The sequence below is a fragment of the Rhinolophus ferrumequinum genome, chromosome 4 (genome assembly GCF_004115265.2).
Source record: "Rhinolophus ferrumequinum isolate MPI-CBG mRhiFer1 chromosome 4, mRhiFer1_v1.p, whole genome shotgun sequence".
In the NCBI taxonomy this organism is placed as follows: Eukaryota; Metazoa; Chordata; class Mammalia; order Chiroptera; family Rhinolophidae; genus Rhinolophus; species Rhinolophus ferrumequinum.
In genome coordinates, this window is record NC_046287.1 from 24548032 (window position 1) to 24569619 (window position 21588).

General features: G+C 37.4%; 1 protein-coding gene across 3 annotated transcripts in view; it reads left to right on the forward strand.

Annotated features, from left to right (window-relative positions):
- PIBF1 (progesterone immunomodulatory binding factor 1) overlaps nt 1-21588 on the forward strand; it is a 180849-nt gene that overhangs the window by 17838 nt on the left and 141423 nt on the right. For all 3 annotated transcript variants that reach the window (XR_004422808.1, XM_033103851.1, XM_033103850.1), the window contains exons 5-6: nt 279-398; nt 18869-19002. Coding sequence is in view for 2 of the 3 variants with exons in the window: in XM_033103851.1 (XP_032959742.1) it covers nt 279-398; nt 18869-19002 (254 nt within the window). In the remaining variant the exon portion in view is untranslated. The remainder of the gene's footprint in view (nt 1-278; nt 399-18868; nt 19003-21588) is intronic.

Sequence of the window (21588 nt, forward strand, 5' to 3'; positions counted from 1 at the left end):
AGAAAGACTGTCAGGTAGGAACTTATAGGTAATCCAGGCCTTGAGGGCACTGAACTGAACATTATTAAGTATTAGTGGTCAGGTAAATTAACGACTGTCTTGTTTTAGTTTTGTACAAATGAAAGAAAACTTTATTGTACAGGCATGCAATCTGAAACGCCTTAAAACTTTCATTATCTTAAACTTTTATTACCAATAATCGAGAGTACTGTAAATCAGCAAATTTTAATTATAATTTGGGTTTTAAGACTGCTTATTCCTTTAATTTTTTTTTTAAGGTTCGGTTCTATGAACTAGTGGATCCATTAAGAAAGGAAATCTCTGAACTACAAGTGAAAAAGAATAACCTATCAGAAGAATTAAGTGAAAACAAAGGCCAACTGAAACAACTGACAGAGGTTTGTACGATTTTGATCACTGGTGACAAGAGGTGCCAAGTTTTTCTATAGGGTGTTCCTCAGGATCTGTAATAAGAATATAAAAGTCAATGATAGAAATGCAGGAGTAGGGGATGCTAACTGCTGTGATTCTTCATAAGTGGTGGGAAGATTACATTGGAAATAGTCATCTTAAAGATTGACAAATCCATGATACTGACCTGTAATCCATGGTTGGGCAGTTTGCTGTGACTCATTCTCAGTTCTTCACTACAGATTAGCTTTGTGATACGAAAGGAGCTACTGTCCATTTCTCAGTCACTTTGCCTCTACAGCAGCACAGGTAGCTCTCCTACCACCTGTTCAGAGCATGTGCACTGATCCTGGCATTAGCCCCAGGGGTGTGCATGGCGCCGTGCTAGGTGCTGGCAGGAGTGAACACAAAAGAGAGTGTCTGCCCTTCTAGAGTTCAAATTCTAATAGACTAGAGTTAGAACCTGAGATGATATCTTGACACTCACATTTTCTATGTGACCTTGAACAAGTCATTTAATGTTTTCTGCTCACATGGAAAATATAATACTGTTTGTCCATTCATTTCATTGAATTGTCCGTGTTTCTGTTTCAAGATAAAAATGTGATTTTTTGGAAAGTTGCGTATAAATATTTTGTGTCCTATGTCAAGGGCAGGTTTTACCCAAGATCGATTATTTAGAAATAAGTAATTACAATTTAATTTATATTTCAGGGCTGTAATTTGCTGCACTATTAGTGCTGAACAGAATCTCCTTTTATCGTTAATATAGAGCCACTTACAGGCAAAATAAAGACTCGGCTGCCTTCCTCTCATAGGAGAGATGAAGTCCTCAGGAACAATTCCAGAGAGGCAGATGTGCCGATGTGAACACTGCCACACGGTTCTGTGTACTGTGGGGTTTTTTCCTTCTGCTAACCTGGCACATGGTGCAGGTACTGTTTTGCACATTTAGAAACATACCTTTTAATTTTTTAAAAATTTGCATGTATAGTCAAAATAAAGAACAAAGTTAAAAGGCCTCAGTTTGGCTAACTAATTTTGCAGCCTTGGGCAAATCATTTGATCTCTATTGTTTCTGTAAAATGCCCTGGATGGTGGTGGTAGTAGCAGTACAGAGTTTATTGGGGACAGGCAGTTGGACAAGTTTTCAGACTTTGTTCTGTAACAACACCTCATGGGACTTCAGCATCCCTCAAGGACTTGTCTTTTACGAGGGCGTAGGCATGTTCTATCCTTGTTTATATCAGATCCCCTCTTTTTTAATCCCTTTAACATTCGGGGATTCTAAGAGTGGGTTCTCTTTAGCAAAGGATTCCTGGGGCCAGAAAAAGGAAAAAATTTGCAACACTAGAATATGGTTAGTGTGCGATACATTTTCTCTCTGTGGTAAAGCCAGTCTCTGCTCTGAAGGGTCATTGATGGCCTTGTGTCCCAGCTTTCAGTTAGTTTCAGCTCCGCTGACATTTAGAATTTTATTGATAGGACAAAAAAGGTAATTAACACATGGAGTTCCCTAGTCTTTCTAATGCACAAGTAACTCTTGAACTTAGAAACAGTTTTGTTTGTGAACCTGTGCTAGTCAGGGTTCCCCAGAGAAACAACCAACAGGACATATACACCGGGGGTGCCAAAAAACTGTACACACATGACTTGTATTCATCTTTTGTTATCAGTATATATTGAGTCTTGCAATTTTAATAGAGTTTTTCCTTTCTTAAAATGTGTATACACTGTGTGTGTGTGTGTGTGTGTGTGTGTGTGTGTGTGTGTGTGTATGAGAGAGACAAAGATTTTAGGAGTTAGCTCACATGATTATGGAGGCTTACAAATCCAGAATCTGATGGGACAGGCTGGCAATTCAGAGAAGAGTTGCAGTTTGAATGCAAAAACAGTCTGCTGACACAATTCCTTCTTGCTCAGGGGAGGTCAGTGTTTATTCTAGTAAGACCTTCAGCTGATTGGAATAGGCCCACCATATTATGGAGGGTAACCTGCTTTACTCAGTCTTGTGATTTAAATGTTAATCTCATCTCAAACATACCTCACAGAAACAGCTGCAATAATGTTTGACCAAATATTTGGGTACCTTTGCCCAGCCAAGTTAACACATAAAATTAACCACCACAGACTGTGCATGTACGGGTTTGTTTCTTAAAGGTTTATAACCTCTTAGCTGGTGCAAGTGGTGCACACTGGTTGGATATATTTTAAAAGTAGAGACCATAAGATCTTTGATGAATTAGATGAAGGGTGTGAAAGAAAGATAGGAGTCAAACTAACTCCAGGATAGTTGGGCTAAAGTAACTGAAATTATGAATTTGCATTTGGCTGAAATGGGTAGGTTATAGGCGAGGCAGATTTAGGGTCAAAAGAGAGTTCAGGTTTTAGATACGTTGAGTTCTACTCAAAATGTATACTCTGCCTTTTGGGCAGCAGCTCAAATTTTAGTTAAGTTTTTTTCACCTTAGTAGTCCTGATTGGGTCTGCCCTACACATGTGTTGTTTAAAGATCAGCCAGAGATTTGGCAGAGGTTATTCACAGAACTCAGTTCTCTTTCTCTGGCTGTCTCTGGAATTCCCTTCTCTCTCTCTCTCTCTCTTTCTCTCTCTCTCTTTCTTTTGGTGTTCCAGTAAAACTTTATTTACAAATACAGGTAGTGGGTTAGTCCTGTTGTAAGCTAACATATTTAGCTACAACTAATTTTTTAAAAGATTTTATTAACATATAGCTAACATACAATATTATATTAGTTTCAGGTATACACCGTAGTTATTCAGCATTTATATATCTACAGAAGTGATCGCCATAAGTCCAGCAACCATCTGACACAGTACCACGTTATCACACTATTTTTTACTATATTCCCTATGCTATACATGCCCCTGGCTAGTCTTGTACTCATCTGGCACTGCACACAGTTATTACCATATTATTGACTATATTCCCTATGCTTTACTTTACATCCCCATGACTATTTTCTAACTGCCAATTTGTACTTCTTAATGCCTTCAACTTCTTCACTCTGACCCCAACCCCCCTTCCATCTATCACCCCAATAAATCTAGTACCCATCTAACACCATACATACCGTGTTTCCCCAAAAATAAGACCTAGCCAATCAGCTCTAATGCGTCTTTTGGAGCAAAAATTAATATAAGACTCGGAGTTATGTTATGTTATGTTATGTTATATTGTGTTATGTTATATAAGACACGGTCTTACATTATAGTACAATAAAACTGGGTCTTATATTAATTTTTGCTCCAAAAGATGCATTAGAGCTGATTATCTGGCTAGGTCTTATTTTCGGGGAAACACGGTAGTTATTACAATATTAGTCATTATAGTCCTTATGCTATACCCTACATTCCCATAACTACTTTGTAACAACCAATTTGTACTACTTTTATTTTTTTTAATTAAAGTTTATGGGGGTGACAGTGGTTAGTAAAGTTACATAGGTTGCAAGGGTATAATTCTGTAATACATCATCAATATATCACATTGTGTGTTCACCACCCAGAGTTCTCCTTCCATCACCATGTATTTATCCCCTTTTCCCTCTTCTACCACCTCCCTCCCCTCTTACTCTCTGGTAACCACTAAATTATTGTCTGTGTCTGAGTTTTTGTTTCTTTGTTTGTCTTCTTCCTTTGTTGCTTTCAGTTTTATATCCTACATATCAATGAAATCATATGGTTCTTGACTTTTTCTGTCTGACTTATTTCACTTAGCATAATAATCTTAAGATCCATCCATGTTGTCTCAAATGGCACTATTTCATCTTTTATTATGACAGAATAGTATTCCATTGTGTATATATACCACATAATCTTTATCCAGTCATCTATCAAAGGACACCTTGGGGTTGTTTCCATGTCTTGGCCACAGTAAATAAAGCTGCAATGAACATTGGAGCACATATATCTTTATGGATAAATGTTTTCAGATGTTTTGGGTAGATACCCAGGAGAGACATTGCTGGGTCATATGTTAATTCTATTCTTAATTTTTTGAGGAACCTCCACACTGCCTTCCATAGCGGCTGCACCAGTCTGCATTCCCACCAACAGTGTATGAGGGTTCTTTTTTTCCACAGCCTCTCCAACACTTGTTATTATTTGTCTTGTTGATGATAGCCATTCTGACTGGGGTTAGGTGATATCTCATTGTGGTTTTTATTTGCATTTCTCTAATGATTAGTGATGTTGAGCATCTTTTCATATGTCTATTGGCCATCTGTATGTGCTCTTTAGAGAAATGTCTCTTCATGTCCTCTGCCCATTTTTCAATTGGGTTGTTTGTTTTTTGTTATTGAGTTGTATGAGTTCCCTGTATATTTTGGATATTAGCCTCTTATCGGAGGCACTGTTTGCAAATATCTTCTCCCATTCGGTTGGTTGCCTCTTTTATTTTGTCGATGGTTTCTTTTGCTATGCAGAAGCTTTTTAGCTTGATATAGCCCCATTCAATTATTTTAGCTTTTATTTCCCTTGCCTTTGCAGTCAAAGTCATAAAATCCTCTTTGAACCCAAGGTCCGTAAGTTTGGTACCTATGTTTTCTTCTATTCAGTTTATTTCAGGTCTTATGTTTAGGTCTTTGATCCATTTTAAAATAATTTTGGTACATGGTGACAGATAGCAGTCCAGTTTCATTCTTTTGCAAGTGGCTTTCCCATTCTCTCAGCACCATTTACTGAAGATGCTAACTGTTCTCCGTTGTATGTTTTTGGCTTCTTTGTTGAAAATTGTCCATATTTATGTGGATTTATTTCTGGGTTTTCAGTTCTATTCTATTGGTCTGTGTGTCTGTGTTTCTGCCAATACCATACTGTTTTGCTTATTGTTGCCCTGTAGTACAAGCTGAAATCAGGGAGCGTCATACCTCCAGCATTGTTCTTTTTTCTTATGCTTGCTTTGGCTATTCAGGTTGTTTTGGCTATTTTGTTGTTCCATACAAATCTGATGATTTTTTTGTTCTATTTCTTTAAAAAATGCCATTGGGATTTTGTATCCTAAACAAAATTCTAGCAAATCATATACAACAATGCATTAAAGAGATTATACATTGTGACCAAGTGGGGTTCAACCAAGGGGCACAAAATACACAAATCAATCAATGTGATACACCACATAAAAAAAATAAAGGACAAAAATCATATGATTATATCAATAGATGCAGAAAAGGCAATTGTCAAAATACAACATCCATTTATGATCAAAACTCTTAATAAAATGGATATAGAAAGAAAATACCTTAATATAATAAAGGCCATACATGAGAAACCCTCAGCTAATATCATAATTAACGGTGAAAAACTGAAGCCCTTTGTTCTACATTCACGAACAAGACAGGGCTGTCCCCTATCACCACTGTTTTTCAACATAGTATTGGAAGTCCTAGCCAAGGCAGTCAGGCAAAAGGAAGAAATAAAAGGCATCCAAATTGGGAATAATGAAGTAAAATTGTCACTTTTTGCAGGTGACATGATGCTATTTATAGAAAACCCTAAAGGCTCCACCAAAAAGCTATTAGAAACAATAAACGAATACAGTAAAGTTGATGGTTACAAAATCTATGTACAAAAATCCATTGCATTCCTATATACTAACAATGGAATCTCAGAAAAAGAAATGAAAAAAAAACAATTCCTTTTTCAATTGCAACAAAAAGAATAAAATACCTAGGAATAAACTTAACCAAGGATGTGAAAGACCTATATGCTGAAAACTATAAGACATTTTCAAAAGAAAATTGAAGAAGACACAAAGAAATGGAAAGACATTCCGTGCTCATGGATTGCAAGAATCAACATAGTTAAAATGGTCATATTACCCAAAGCAACATACAGATTTAATGCAATCCCATCAATTTGTACTTCTTAATCCCTTCTCCTTTTTCACCAACCCACAACCCCCGTCCCATCTGGCAACCATCAAAATATTCTCTGTATTTATGAGTTTGTTTCAGTTTTGTTTATTTTGTTATTTAGATTCCACATAAAAGTGAAATCACACACATCTGTCTTTCTCTCTCTGACATGCCCTACTCAGCACAATACCCTCCAGGTCCATCCTTGTTACTGCAGATGGCAAGAACCCGTTCCCTTCCATGGCTGAGCAATATTCCATTGTATATATGTATCACCTCCTCTTTATCCATTCATCCATCGATGGACACCCAAGCTGACTCCACAGCTTGGCCATTGTAAACAATGCTACAGTGAACATATGATTGAACATGTCCCCATGAAGTAGTGTTTTGGGTTTCTTCAGATAAATACTGAGAAGTGGGATTACTGGATCTTTCTTTGTCTCTGTTACAGCCCTTGTTTTAAAGTCTATTTTGTCTGGCGTAAGTATTGCTACCCCAGTCTTTTTTTTTTTTTCCATGAAAAATCTTTTTCCCATCCCTTTACTTTCAGTCTGTGTGTGTCTTTCAATTTGAAATGAGTCTCTTGTAGGCAACGTATGTGTCATGTTTTCTTATCCATTCAGCCATTATGTCTTTTGATTGGAGCATTTAATCCATTATGTTGAAAGTAATTGTTGATAGATATGTAGTTTTTGCCATTTTATTCATATTTTTTCTTTTTCTTTTTTTCCATCTTAACGAAGTCCCTCTAGGATTCCTTGTAATTCTGGTTTGGTGGTGATGAACTCTTTTAGCTTTTTCTTGTCTGGGAAGTTCTTTATCTGTCCTTCAATTCTAAATGATAGCTTTGCTGAGTAGAGTAATGTTGGTATTATGTCCTTGCTTTCATCACTTTGAATATTTCCTGCCAATCCCTTCTGGTTTGCAACGTTTCTGTTGAGAAGTCAGCTGACAGTCTTATGGGAGCTCCCTTGTGGGTAACTAGCTGCTTTTCTTTTGCTGTTTTTAAGATTCCTCCTTTGTCTTTAACGTTTGGCGTTTTAATTCTGATATTTCTTGGTGTTGGCCTCTTTGGGTTCATCTTCTTTGGGACTCTTCTGTGCTTCCTGGGCTTTTATATTTATTTCCTTCACTAGGTTAGGGAAGTTTTCCATCATTATTTCTTCAAATAGGTTTTCAATTCCTTGCTCTCTCTCTTCTCCTTCTGGTACCCCTATGATGTGAATGTTGGTATGCTAGATGTTGTCCCAGAGGCCCCTTAAATTATTATTATTATTTTGGATTTTTTTCTTTTTGCTACTCTGATTGGGTGTTTTCTGCTACCTTTATCTTATAAATTGCTAATTCAATCTTCTTCATCTAATCTGTAATGTATTCATTTCAGTTATTGTATCTTTATATCTGACAGGTTCTTTTTTATGTTTTCTATCTCCATTTTTATGTTTCCTATCTCTTTGTGGACGTTCCCACTGAAATCAGTGAGCATCCTTTAACCAGTGTTTTGAACTCTGCATCTGGTAGATTGCTTGTCCCCATTTTGTTTAGTTCTTTTTTTTTTGGAGTTTTGTTTTGTTCTTTTATTTGGAACATGTTTCTTTGTCTCCCCATTTTGGTTGCTTCCCTGTGTTTTTTTCTAATTATTAGGTAGGACTGCTATGTCTCTTGGTCTTAGTAGAGTGGCCTTACATAGTATGTGTGCTGTGGGGCCCACTGGTGCAGTCTTCCTGGTCACCTGAGCCACGTGCACCAGGTGTGTTCCTTGTGTGTGCCCTCTTGTTGTACTTGAGCCTTGGTTGCTGTTTGCATGACTATGGGAAGGATTGATCCTTGGGCTGATTGGTTGTGAGAAATGGCCGTGACTACAGTGGAGGAGCTGTTGTGCAGCGGCTGACCCTATGGAGCAGGATCCACTTTAGCAGGGCGCTCTTTGGGCCCCACCAGTGTGCTCTTTGGGCATGTTGTCCCTGGAAGTGGACAGGTGATGCTCCGACATGCCAGCCTAGGGCCTCCTTGTAAGGGCCCCACCTCAGGCCAAGTTCAACCACAGCCTGTGCCCTGTGCAGGGCCACCTGGGATGAGCCACAAAGCAACCCACAGATGGCCACCACCCACTCTGGGCTTGGAGGTGCTTTAAGAGGCCAAGCTGTGAACTGAGGTTGGCTGTCGTTAGTCCCAGGCTTTGGGATGCGTAGCCAGAGCCATGGGACACACTGAAAGCCAGGTGCTGCTTGTTTAGATTTTCTGAACCTTTGAGAGATTTTAGGAAAGTCTGCAGCATGAGCCAAGACAGGCCATTTATACATAAAAGCCACTGGAAGGGGCTTGGGTATTCCTGAAAGTTGGGTGGGGCAGGGTCTCACGGAATCAGAGCCAGGTTGATGGGGCCTCAGATATGGTGGCTGCCTGTGCCTGCGCCTTGGGATGGGGGAGGGCTCAACAAAGAAATAGTAGCTTCCACCAGCTCCTCCATCCAGAAGAAAGCTGCCCTTCCAACCCTCCCATTGAAGCCAGACTATTTAGTTCCTCCTCATACCTCTCTGGCACCTTTCAAACCGCTGCCCCAGAGCTGGAGCTCAGAGCAAGTGAGTCCATCAGCGAATAATTCCATGCACAGGCCCTTTAAGAGGAGCACCTGGGAGTGCAGCCGCCTTCTGTCCCACTCAGGCACAATCTCCACTTATTTTCACAGCCAGAAGTTATGGGGACTTCTCTCCCTGGCAGTGAAGCTCTGGGCTGGGAAGCCTGTTGTGCGGCTGGGACCCCTTACTCCTCCGGTGGGGAGGAGGAACCTCCACAGCTGAGATGTCCCTCCTGATTTTTAGTGGTCACACAGGGGTGTGAGACCAGCTCTTTCCACCCTTCCTACCAGTCTCAGGGTGTCTTCTTCTCTATGTCCTTAGTTGTAGGACTTTGTTCAGTTCAGCTAGACTTCAGGTGATTCTCAGTGATGGTTGTTCTGTAGTTTATTTGTAATTTTGACGTGGTCATGAGAGGAGGAGGTAAGCACAGCATTTATCTACTCTGCCATCTGTACCAGATCTACCCTCCCTCCTCACTTTAGAGTAGATGAGGTGCGCCCTAACTCTTCTTCTGGTTCTTCAAACTAGGAAGAGGAAGGTTTTTCTCTTGTACCTTTATCCTTCCAACTTGGCATAGAGTAGGCCTGCCCTCAGGCTAAAAGCCATTTAAAAAAAAAAAAAATAGGAATGTCACCCAGTGCCATTCCTTTTTCCTCACACAGACAGATGGACTCCCCTCCAGAATCTGCCTGATTTTGGTCACTTTCCTGTGCCTTCAGGTAGTTGTTTTATATTTTGTCCAGAATTTATAGTTGTATCTGTAGTAGGATTGGTCAGATGGGAACTTACATGGCCACTACCAGAGGTAGAACCACCTTACAATTTTGTTTTCAACAGAAGTGAAGAAAGAGAAAAATCTAATCTATATGTGCAAAATATTTAACTTTGAAATTCTCCTGGTTTCCCTAAAAAGAACCTTAGTTTCATTGGAGAATCTTTTTCTCAGCATGCTTAGCTTTGTACTGACATGGATGATGACATGTTAGGCGTGAAGAAAAATAATAGAAGCAAAATAAAACACAAGACTTTAAATGAAATGTAGTTTTGAACATTGTAACTTTGGCGGTTTGCATTTACTACCTATTAGTAACTATTGAATTCCTGATAAAGCCATAGAGTTCAGAGTTTAGAAACTACAATCTGGTATTTGAGGAGCTGAGTTTACTATCTAGGACATATAAAGATACGGAAGTGTCAGATGTACACCAACAATGAGAAAAATGTGACTGAAGTTCATAAAATCACAGTACAGATTAAGTGAGGATAAACTCAGGACAAATATAAGAAGGTATTACTATTTCATAGAACAAATAATAAATCAATAGAAACTTAAAAAAGGAAGCAATAGCCAATATAGATGCCTCAAAAATGACAGAATAATGACAACTGTAACCAACAACAAAAAAAGTTTAGGCTGTACTAATACCAGAAGCATTTACTTGAGCCAAATGTTACAATCCCAGAGATGCCCGCTCAGTAGCAACTGCACTTCTCTGGAGAGAACAAACAAAGGCAGGGTTTATAAAGGCAAAACAAACAAACAAATTTAAAAAACCCTCAAAATATAATTATTTCATGGAAATGAAGGATTGCTGGCTAGGTTACAGGGATTGGTTAGTTCCAATATGCAAATGAGGGAGTTGAAAACTACAAGGAAGGAAGTAAAGTCCATGTGTCCACTCAGTTGTTCCAGGTTGTTTATGGCTCCAGGATGTTTTGAGCTGAGTTTAGCAACAGGTTTAGCAACTTAATAGCAGTTCTGGAGACTGAGGCACAAGATGTACAGAGGCTGGATGGGCCCCACTTCCTTAATAACCTCCTGACTATGTGAAGTGACTTTCTTAGCAATGTGTATTCCATTTTGTTTTCTTCATTCTCACAACTCTATAGTGGTTTACTTGAACAAAGAGATTTGTTAGTTGTATCTCTGAGTTTTGATACTGGCAATTAGGAAAACAAACTTTCCACTTTACCTTGACTTTTCTGGATTAACTTTCTTTCCCAAAATAGTCTTAATTTTTTTCTTTTACCACATGGTGGCAGCATACATCCATCTGTTCAGCCAGTTTAGGGCTACTCAGAAAATCTCATTTTTAACCTAGAGACCAAAGTACTATGTTAAGTTACCATATTTTCATTTAGAGTCCTTATTTCATGTTAGCTGCCTTAAAACAATCAAACACTATTTTTTCCTAATATGATTCAGTAGATCTTTAAATGGGAGAAAGAATTATACAAACCAAAACTTTTGTGCCATAACATGTCTTCAGATCAAAGGTATCTCAATTATTGTATTGATTTCGTAATTATACCTAACGAACATCCAAGATGTTAAAAGCCAACAAGTAAACAGTTAATTCTGCTTTTGTTCATGTAATCTGCTAGTTCATGGCCAATATGAGGTAAAACCATTATAGAAATTTAATAAAATGTGATTTTTGACCTTTGAAAAAGAAGTCACTCTTCCTGAAGTGCCAATTTTAGTAGATTTCTGCGTTCCTCTTTCATAGTTTTTTTACCACATCTTTAGTTATTTGAAAATAATGCCTAGGTACTAAAACTGGAAAATAGGGTTCATCTTTTACTTCAAGTTTAGAGTTTGTGTCAATAACATAGAATAGAATATTTTGAGCTGTATTATGTACATGAGCTTGTGTATGCTACTTTGTGTTTTTATAAGTGCTATGTTTATATATCCTATTTATGAATTCTCTTTGTGCAGGTCAGAATTTTGGTCCAGTACATGTAGCTAAGCTATGTGCAGCTGTTTTGCTACTGTAGACTTATTTCAGCATGCTTTCATTTCAAAGAAGGAAATGTTAACAATACTATGTAGGGTTTTAATGAGTCTGTAGTTAATAAAGCTGTTAAGTTTCATGAGGAAATGGTGAAATATTTTTCTCTTATGAGAAACTTGGTAACTAGGAAGCAAAAAGAGTGTTTTGTTTAAGATAACTTCCTGGTTTAGAAACAGTTCCATTTACTGAGAAAAGTTCTGCAGGATTACCTTGAGTCTCATCTTAAATAGTCATAGGTGAGTAATACAGTTAGTTTTATTTGTATGAAGATGAGATATATCATTAATGATTCATACTTGTTATTCAGGTTTTTATATTTCAGGGAATATTAACTGTTTTCTGAAGTTTCTTTTGGATTCTCCCCCACTTGTGAGAATTCTGATGACTGAATTCTCACTTTCCTAAACCATTTCTTCTCGTTTTACTAAACTGCTAAGCATTGTAAACTAATTCTGATTTGAACCATTGACCTCAAAGTAATTGTCACTGTATCCCATTTCCAATTTCCTTAGCTGCTCTATCTCCCCACAGGCAGGAAATCACTTCAGTTATTAAAGATTTATTTTGACACATAGGTTACCACTCCCTTCGCAGTTTACATGTTGTGAGAGACAAAAGATTTAAATGATGCTTAGAAATTTATTATATCTAAAGTAAATGCCTTTTAGTTTACACAGCTACTGACCGTTCAAAAGGAGACTATTTAATTGCATCTTTGAATAATTTTTTTACTTCTTATGGAAAACACTTAGATTTGATGTTATTTTGTCAAATGTTTTTTTGAATATGTATTTAAGGAATAATTGTAGTAATTGCTTTAAAGGAGAGGAGTCCAAAATTAACTGATTTATGCATGTGCCATATTTAAACCCATAAAATTTGCAACTAAAGTAATTTTTAACACCCTGGATTTGAGCAGTAAATAATGATATTAACTTCTGGTCAATGGTTTTATAGTTTCCACAGAATAGATTCCTCAAATAATAGGAACTTGAAGTTAAAAGAATGACCTATGTATGAACTCAAGAACGTAGATTGTAGCTCTGTCTCTGCTAGCTTTGAAATCCTGGACAAATCATTTAACCCTTCTAGGCCTTAACGTTCTTCTCTTGAAAATAAGAACAAATTGGTATTCACAGTATTGCCACGGGGATATGAAAGACAGTTTGGGGAATATAATCAATAATGTTGTAAAGACTTTGTAGGGTGTCAGATGGACATTGGACTTATTAGGGAGACCACTACATGGACGGTGTAGATGCCTGACCACTGCACTGTACACCTGAAGCTGAAGTTGAATAGTATGGGATGTCAACTATAATTTAATATATATATAGTCACGGGATATGGAGTACAGCATAGGGAATAGAGTCAATGGAATTGTAACAGCTATATACAATGTCAGAAGGGCAGTAGATTGGGGGAGAGGGGTTATCACTTTGTGAGGGGTGTAAATGTCTAACTATTACATTGTTTTGTGCACCTGAAACTAATAAAAAAAGAAAGAAAATAAGGTAGTAATAGATTATCTCCAGGGTATGTTTTATCTCTGAAATTCTATGAATCTAAAATACTTAGCTACTGATTATTTGCAAACGAGGCTTGGGAGGAGACATCTTACTATAAATATGAAAGGTCTAGTAGTTGATAACTTTACTCAAATACTCCGTAATATATAATTTTCAGTTTCTTATGTCAGTCACATAGTAGAGAAATAAATCGAGTAAAAAAAATATCCGTTCACTACCCCTTTCTCCGCTTTCCCTTCTGCTCCCTTCCCACTTTGATAGGAATCTCACATGTTGCCCCTCTCCAAGCCAAATACAAGCTTCCCTGCAGTCTCTCCCCATTAACATTTTCCTGGTGGAAGCCTGTTTTACTGTTTAAGAATATTTCTGTAACATACAGAAAAGAAACCTTAATTGAATTTTCACCAAGTGAACATGCCCGGTTAACCACCACCCAAATCAAGAAATGGATCTTCTTTCTTGCTGTCTTTCTGAAAATCTTTGAAAAAATTCTGCAAATATGTTGCATAGATGTGGTAGTTTCAGATGAGGTGTTTTATTTGCACACTTACGATAATATTCTTTAATTTCAGTTGGAAAATGATAATGTAGTAAATACCAATTTTTAAAGTCTCTTTTTCTATCTCTTGAGCAGTTACTGTAAATGTACATAGTCCATTGATATTTTAACATTAGTTCATCCTGCAAGCATTTTCAATGCAACTAACTATGTAAGAGTAACTGGATGTACAGAGATAAGGCAGGTCTTTAAGGAGTTCCAGGTCTTAGGTTACTCTGGGGAAAGGTGAGGGGTATGTGCAAGACAAGGTGGCTTTTTACTTTTTCTTCTTAGTCTAATGTCCTCTTTTGCTCCTTTCCACAGACATTAATTGCAAACCTTCCATATAATAGGCTGAGTCCTAGGTACTAAGATTATAGAAAACTTCCTTAAAATTTTCCTTATGATGTGGGACACAAGTGGTGGCTGCTCACAGCACATATGGTACGTTTTTCTGACATAAGTAATAACCAGATACTGTGAGAAAATATAAGAAGGACACGTAGCTCAGATTTGCAACTTGGAGTCTTCCCATAGAAGTTGATGTTGAGTTTAAAACAGGAAAGAATGCACCGGGACAAATAAAAATAACGTTTTCTACCCTCTTTAGCCTTAACCTCAAAGTTCTACACAGTCATTTGGTTTGGTTCATTTTGAGGGAAGATGCTACTTTTCCTATTTTCCAATGTTATGTTTAATCTGTTTTAGTTGCTAATAGTAAGTGAAGTAGATTTTTTTCAAAATATGAAAGTAATAATTTTATTTAATGGGAAATTTTTCATCTGAAAAGTGTTGGTAGAATATATACCTTCCTCTGCTGAACTTCAGCTTATACTTGGTCATATGGTGTTTAAAGAAAATTTATATACGTGTATTATATATAAACATGTATGTAGTGTGTATGTGTGTTCGTATTCATATCTCCCAAGGAATTGCTCTCTGGACCAGAAGTCCAGGTGCTGATGAAGTTTTAGATCTTTACAATGTTAGATCTTAGCACTTGAGCACACTCAGAAAACCATCTGTTTCTTTGGGCATTCATGTCCTCTAGTTACCCCACCTTCTAACCTTCCTCATTTGCAGACCCCTGGGGCATTCTTCTTTATTTAGTGAAACCCTTGTTCCAGATTTAGTCTTCCTTTTCATCTTAGCTCCTGTTTTGGTTACTTTTGTGATTCATCCACAATTTTGGCCTTGCGTTTTATTAATCTTCTCATCTTTAGTGATTGCTTCTTATCTACTCCAGCACTTAGTCTCATGGCCCACATTTTGTTCTTTGTCACCCAGAACTGATTCACTTCTGAAGTTACCAATTCCGGTTGATCACTGAACATACTACTTCCTGTATTTCCATGTTTTGCTATCATCTACTTTCAACTTAACAGAATTTCCAGTTCATGTAATATATTTATCTGTATCTTCCTCAATTTTTTTCTTTCTTCTCATGTTATTAGTCCTAAACTTTTCACTTGCTAGTGTTCTCTAATTCCTTTCCAGCTGTCTTTTTATCAAACCTTGCCTGACAAAATCTCACGATTTTTCCAACTGAGCACTACTGGAGAAAATCACATAGGCAGTAATAAGCACTATAAGTTTATTGTTACCAACCTCAAATGGGCCCATACAATTGTGCTGAAATTCACTTTTTTCAGTCCTCTCATTTTTTACAGGTTATTTAGACATTCACCATTCTACCCTCATCTCCAGCTTTCAACTTACCTTCTCAGTCTCAGCAGATGGCTTGGTATTCCACAGAGAAAATGGAAATCCTCAGATGAAATTCCCACAATTTACTACCATGAAACCTACAAACATATTTACATCTGCACTTGTTCTGTTTTGTTTGTTTGTTATTACTGTTTACAGTGGGAAGAATTTTGCTTTCAAGGAGTGGAAAACTCATGCTTTTAGAAATCAGGTATATAAATATGTGAAGCAGTAGGGTATGGAGTAGTTCTGTGGATGTAATGAATTGATAAGCTGTCTAAGGACTTCAAACTTAAGTTTTTAATACAGGCGTACCTTGTTTTATTGTGTTTTGCTTTGTGCTTTGCAGATACTGTATTTTTTATAAATTGAGGTTTGTGGCAACCCTGCTTCAAGCACGTCTATTGGCACTATTTTTCCAACAGCATTTGCTCACTTCCTGTCTCTGTGTCACATTTTGGTAATTTCCGCAATATTTCAAACTTTTTCATTATCATGATATTTGTTATGGTGATCTGTGATAAGTGATCTTGATGTTATGGAACTATTGTAATTGTTTTAGGGTGCCACAAACCACTCCCATGTAAGGCAGTGAACTGCATTGATAAACCTGTGTTCTGACTACTCCACCAACTGGCCCGTTCCCCATCTCTCTCTCCCTCTCCTTGGGACTCCCTATTCACTGACACACAATACTGAAATTAGGCCAATTAATAACCCTACAGTGGCTTCTAAATGTCCAAGTGAAAGGAAGATCTCTCTCACTTGAAATCAAATGCTAGAAGTGATTAAACTTAGTCAGGAAGGCATGTCATAAAGAGCTAGGCTGAAAACTAGGCTTCTGTGCCAAACAGTTAGCCGAGTTGTAAACAGAAAGGAAAAGTTCTTGAAGGAAATTGAAAGTGCCACACCAGTGAACACAAATAATAAGAAAGCAAAACAGCCTTATTGCTGATGTGGAGAAAGTTTTAGTGGTCTGGATAGAAGATCAAACCAGCCACACCATTCCCTTAAGTCAAAGTCTAATCCAGAGCAGGCCCTAACTCTCTTCAATTCTTTGAAGGCTGAGAGAAGTGAGGAAGCTGCAGAAGAAAAGTTTGAAGCTAGCAGAGGTTGGTCCATGAGGTTTAAGGAAAGAAACCGCCTCCATAACATAAAAGTACAAGGTAAAGCAGCAAGTGCTGGTGTAGAAGCTAAGATAATTAATGAGCGCGGCTACACTAAACAGATTTTCAATGTAGATGAAACAGCTTTATGTGGGAAGATGTTGCCATCTGGGACTTGAATTACTAGAGAGGAAAAGTCAGTGCCTGGCTTCAAAGCTTCAAGGTCAGGCTGACTCTCTTGTTAGGGGCTAATGCAGCTGGTGACTTTAAGTCGAAGCCAATGCTCCTTTACCATTCCGAAAAATCTGGACCCTTTAGAATTATGCTAAATCCACTGTGCCTGTGCTCTGTAGGACAATAAAGCCTAGATGACAGCACATCTGTTTACAATATGATTTACCAAGTACTATAAGCCCATCACTGAGACCTACTGCTTAGAAAAAAAGATTTCTTGCAAATTATTACCGCCCACTGGTAATGCAGCTGGTCATCCACGAGCTCTGGTGGAGCTACACAAAGAGGTCACTGTTGTTTCCTCGCCTGTGAACACAACATCCATTCTGCTGCCCAAGGATCCAGGGGGAGTTTCAATTTTCAAGTCTCATTGTTTAAGACATACCTTTTTTAAGGCTATAGCTGCCATAGATAGTGATTCCTCTGCTAGAGCTGGGCAGTGTAATTTGAAAACCTGGAAAGGATTCGCCAGTCTAGATGCCATGAATAACATTTGTGATTTATGGGAAGAGGTTAAAATATCAATATTAACAGGAGTTTGGAAGAAGGTGATTCCGGCCCTAATCGATAACTTTGAGGGCTTCAAGACTTGAGTGAGGAACTGCAATGTGGTAGAAATAGCAAGAGAACTAGAATTAGAAATGGAGCCTGGACATGTGACTGAATTGCTGCAATTTCATGATAAAATTTGAATGAATGAGTTGCTTCTTATGGATGAGCAAAGAAAGTGGTTTCTTGAGATGATGATGGTGTTTCCTCAGCTATGAATCTATAATAAATTCCATAATATTCCATCATCTTGGAGAAAATCATTGGAGGAGAAGAATATAATACTATCCCAAAACAAAACACATCGAATGTAGTTTTTCCAGAATTACATTTCTCAAACAGTCCTTCTTCAAAGTTGTGTTTGATAGTTTTAAAAGGACAAAAACAGTGTCTTACTCATCTTTGTATCTACAGTGCCCAGCACAGGATCAGTTATATAGAAATAATTCAGTCAGTATTTGTGGAATGAATGTGACTTAGCTGGTTAGCTACTTAAGAAGGAATGAGTTGGGACAGGATGTATTCAACATGACAGGTTCTAGGGTGGAGTTAATGGTTGCTTGCAAGATCTGGTAAGTTCAAAGGGGGAAAATAAGTAGGAACTCCTCCCCATTTTCATATTCATGTCTTAATTTGTTCAGAAGCATTCATTTCATTCTTACTGTACACCAAGTACTGTGTAAAGTGATGGAGATCCAGTGGGAACTAAGACAAAGTCCCTGCCCTTGAGGTGCTTACACTCTGGTGAGGTGTACAGAAAACCGATTTGACGGACGGACAGTGAGAGTCAGGCAAAGGTTCAGATCCTATGCTCCTATTCAGGCAGTGAGAACAGGTTAGAGGAATCCTGGTGCGTTTAGAGAACTTCAGGTCTTCATTAGGGTTGGAGAGTGAAGTGTGAACATGAGACATGGTGAGAAAGGAAGCTCGTGAGCAAGGCCAGGTTGTGGTTTCAAGGTGTTCACTTCTACACCTCTCCCATAGCTCTACAATCCCTTTTTACTGCTCTGGTGAGTGGAGGGAAGCTCAGTGTAGAAATATGTTCCGAGTGCCACAAAATTCCTTTTTTGCTCAATATTCCCACTGAAAGTGCATAATTAATCTCTTCACTAACTATATTTCATTGAAGATATTTGATATTCATGTGGCTCTTCATCTCTAAATTGTGAAACTCCTCAAGAATAGGGGCTATGTTTTATTTATTTCCATGTCTTTAGCATCTAATAGTAACTTGGTAAATGTTGAAAAACATCATTTCACATGGGTAGTCATTTTATGTATTATTCTAGTAACCAGAGCATGGTTGTACTGTTTTTTTCCCTATGAAAAACAGAGCTCAAGTTTTAAACAAATAAACTTATAAACTACTCTGTGAGTTTAAAGATTACTTGTCTCTGAATAGAGAAAAATTACTAAATAAAAAAATTGAGGTTTTTTTTTTTAATTACAAGGACATTCAACAGCTTAACAGAAGAATTTTAATACAGAATTTAGTCAAGCGTATTTAGTTTGAATTGTTTTATTGTTTTGATTTACAGAGTTATGAGGAAGATCGAAGAAACTACTCTGAGCTTCAAATTAGATGTCAACGTTTGGCCTTAGAATTAGCAGACACAAAGCAGTTAATTCAACAAGGTGACTACCGTCAAGAGAACTATGACAAAGTCAAGAGGTAAGTAGTTAAGATGCTACCGTAGTTCTTCTCATGTTTGGCATGCATCCAAGTCAGCTGAATTTTTACCATCAGCATTGTCTATTCTGCTTTGTACAATCACGTGCTGCTTAACAACAGGGGCACCTTCTGAGAAATGTGTCCTTAGGCAATTTCATCCTTGTGCAGACATCATAAAGTGCCCTCACACAAACCAAGATGGTGTAGCCCATTACTGTAATTGTACAATACTTGCATACAATTGGCAGTGCAGTAGGTTTGTTTCCACCAGCATCACCACAAACACACAATGCATTGCATTGCGAAGCACGGCTATGATGCCCCTACACAGAAGGAATTTTCCAGCTCCATTATAATCTCACCGGATCTCCATCGCATATGCAATCTGTCGTGGACCAAAATGTCACTATGTGGCATATGACTATACCTTATTTTTTTTGCTGTCTCCACAGTTTTGGTTTTTCCAGAATGTCATATAGTTGGGATCATGTAGTATAGAGCCTTTTCAGATTGACCTATTTCACTTAGTGATATACATTTAAGTTTCCTCCATATTTTTTCATGGCTTTGACAGTTCATTTCTTTTTAGCACTGGATAGTATTCCACTGTCTAGATGTTCCACAGTTTATCCATTCACCTATTGTAGGACATCTTGGTTGCTTCCAAGTTTTGGCAGTTATGAATAATCCTGCTGTAAATATCCATGCACCAGTTTTTGTATGGGCATAAGTTTTCAACTCCTTTGGGTAAATATTAAGAAGCACGATCAGATGGTAAGAGTATGTCTAGTTTTGTAAGAAACTACCAAGCTGTCTGTCCCAAAGTGGCTGTACCATTTTGCATTTCCACCAGGAATGAATAAGAATTCCTGTTGTTCCACATCCTTGCCAGTATTTGGTGATGTCAGTGTTTTGTATTTTAGCCATTCCAACAGGTGTTTAGGAATAACTAATTATTACTTTAATTTGCATTTCTCTGATGATACAAGATTTGGAACATCTTTTCATGTGCTTATTTGCCATCTGTATTTCTTCTCTGGTGAGGTGTCTGTTAAGGTCTTTGGCTCATTTTTTTAATTGGGTTGTTTGTTTTCTTATGTTGAGTTTTAGGAGTTCTTTATATGTTTTGGATAACAATCCTTTATCAGATATGTCTTTCGCAAATATTTTCTTCCAGTCAGTGGCTTATCTTTTTATTCTGCTGACATATACTTTATTCTCATTACATAAAAGTATGTAGTTTGTAGTTTTGGCACTTTGTTGGGTTAAAATTGTATTTTATTTTATTTAAAAGTTGCTGCTGTTTTTTAAAATGTAAATCTTAGAAGTTAAGGACTCAGTAAAATCCCATGTATATAAATATTCTTAAAATTTTACTTGATGATTATTTTTATTTTATGAGATCAATGTAAATACTTCATGGGTTTTTTATCTGAAGTTTTTTCAGCAATTCTTTGTGACTAAAGGCATACGTACTTCCAAAAAATAACACTGTCTGAAAATATATTGCCGAGTGTGTTGCTACTTAGTAGTAGCTATTACAGATAAGTTTTCTTTTACTGGAATATACTGTTGTGTTGTTTGTACATTAATGAACCACCACTTAGCGCTATGTCCCTAGGTAAATCTCTTACATTCTAAGCCAAAGTTTTTGTCATCTCTAAGATGGTGCTAATACAAATAACTATACTATATACACTTAAGAAGGTCAAATAAAGGACTATTTATGCAAGTATTTATAACCATGCCTAGAGAGAAAGAGACATTACCCTAATTGTTCACTGCTCTATGGGCCTGCTCCTGAAATAATTCTTGAAATATGCTAGTCATGTAGGGAATATTTTTTAAACGAATGAATGCTGTATAAATTGGGTAATACCGTAAGTAACTCTGCAAGGATTTGGGGATATAGCTTGGGTGCTCCTACTACCAGCATGACTGACATGCATATGTATTTTGTAGGTGTTGTTATGTCAAAATACGGTAATTATTGGTTCTTGAAATCCGTGAGAGCTGTACTCAGTAGACTCTTGAATAACGCCAAATCTCAAAAGAATCATTTTCAAAATGAAGTAGATTGTGATGGTAAAATGATATTTTGAGTTGGTGTTTTGATATCCTCTCTGCCACTACAAATCTTGAGCAATAATAGATAAGATATGAAAAGAGAAAACTGAAAAGCGTAATCATCAAAATAATCCAGTGGCCATGAATGAAAGATAAATGAACCAAGTTGAGTCACGAGTTGATAATTATTGAATCCGGATGATGAGAGCATGGGGATTCATGATATCGTGTGTGTGTGCGTGCGCGTGTGCGCGTGTGTGCATGCGTGCTTTCTACAATAAAAACCAAGGAAAGAAAAAATATAGCCCTGACCAAAAACATTGCAAAACGTCTTCATGTGCTAGAAATGAACGGAAAAACAAGCAATAGGTACACTCAATAGATAGAATGGATTTAAAGAAAAATGTACTGGTCACAAAAATATAAGATAAACTGGGGGAGAAAATCACTTTTATATCCTTCGTAAGTTCTCACAAATATGCAAAGGGAAACAAGTATGGATGTTAATTGCATCATTAC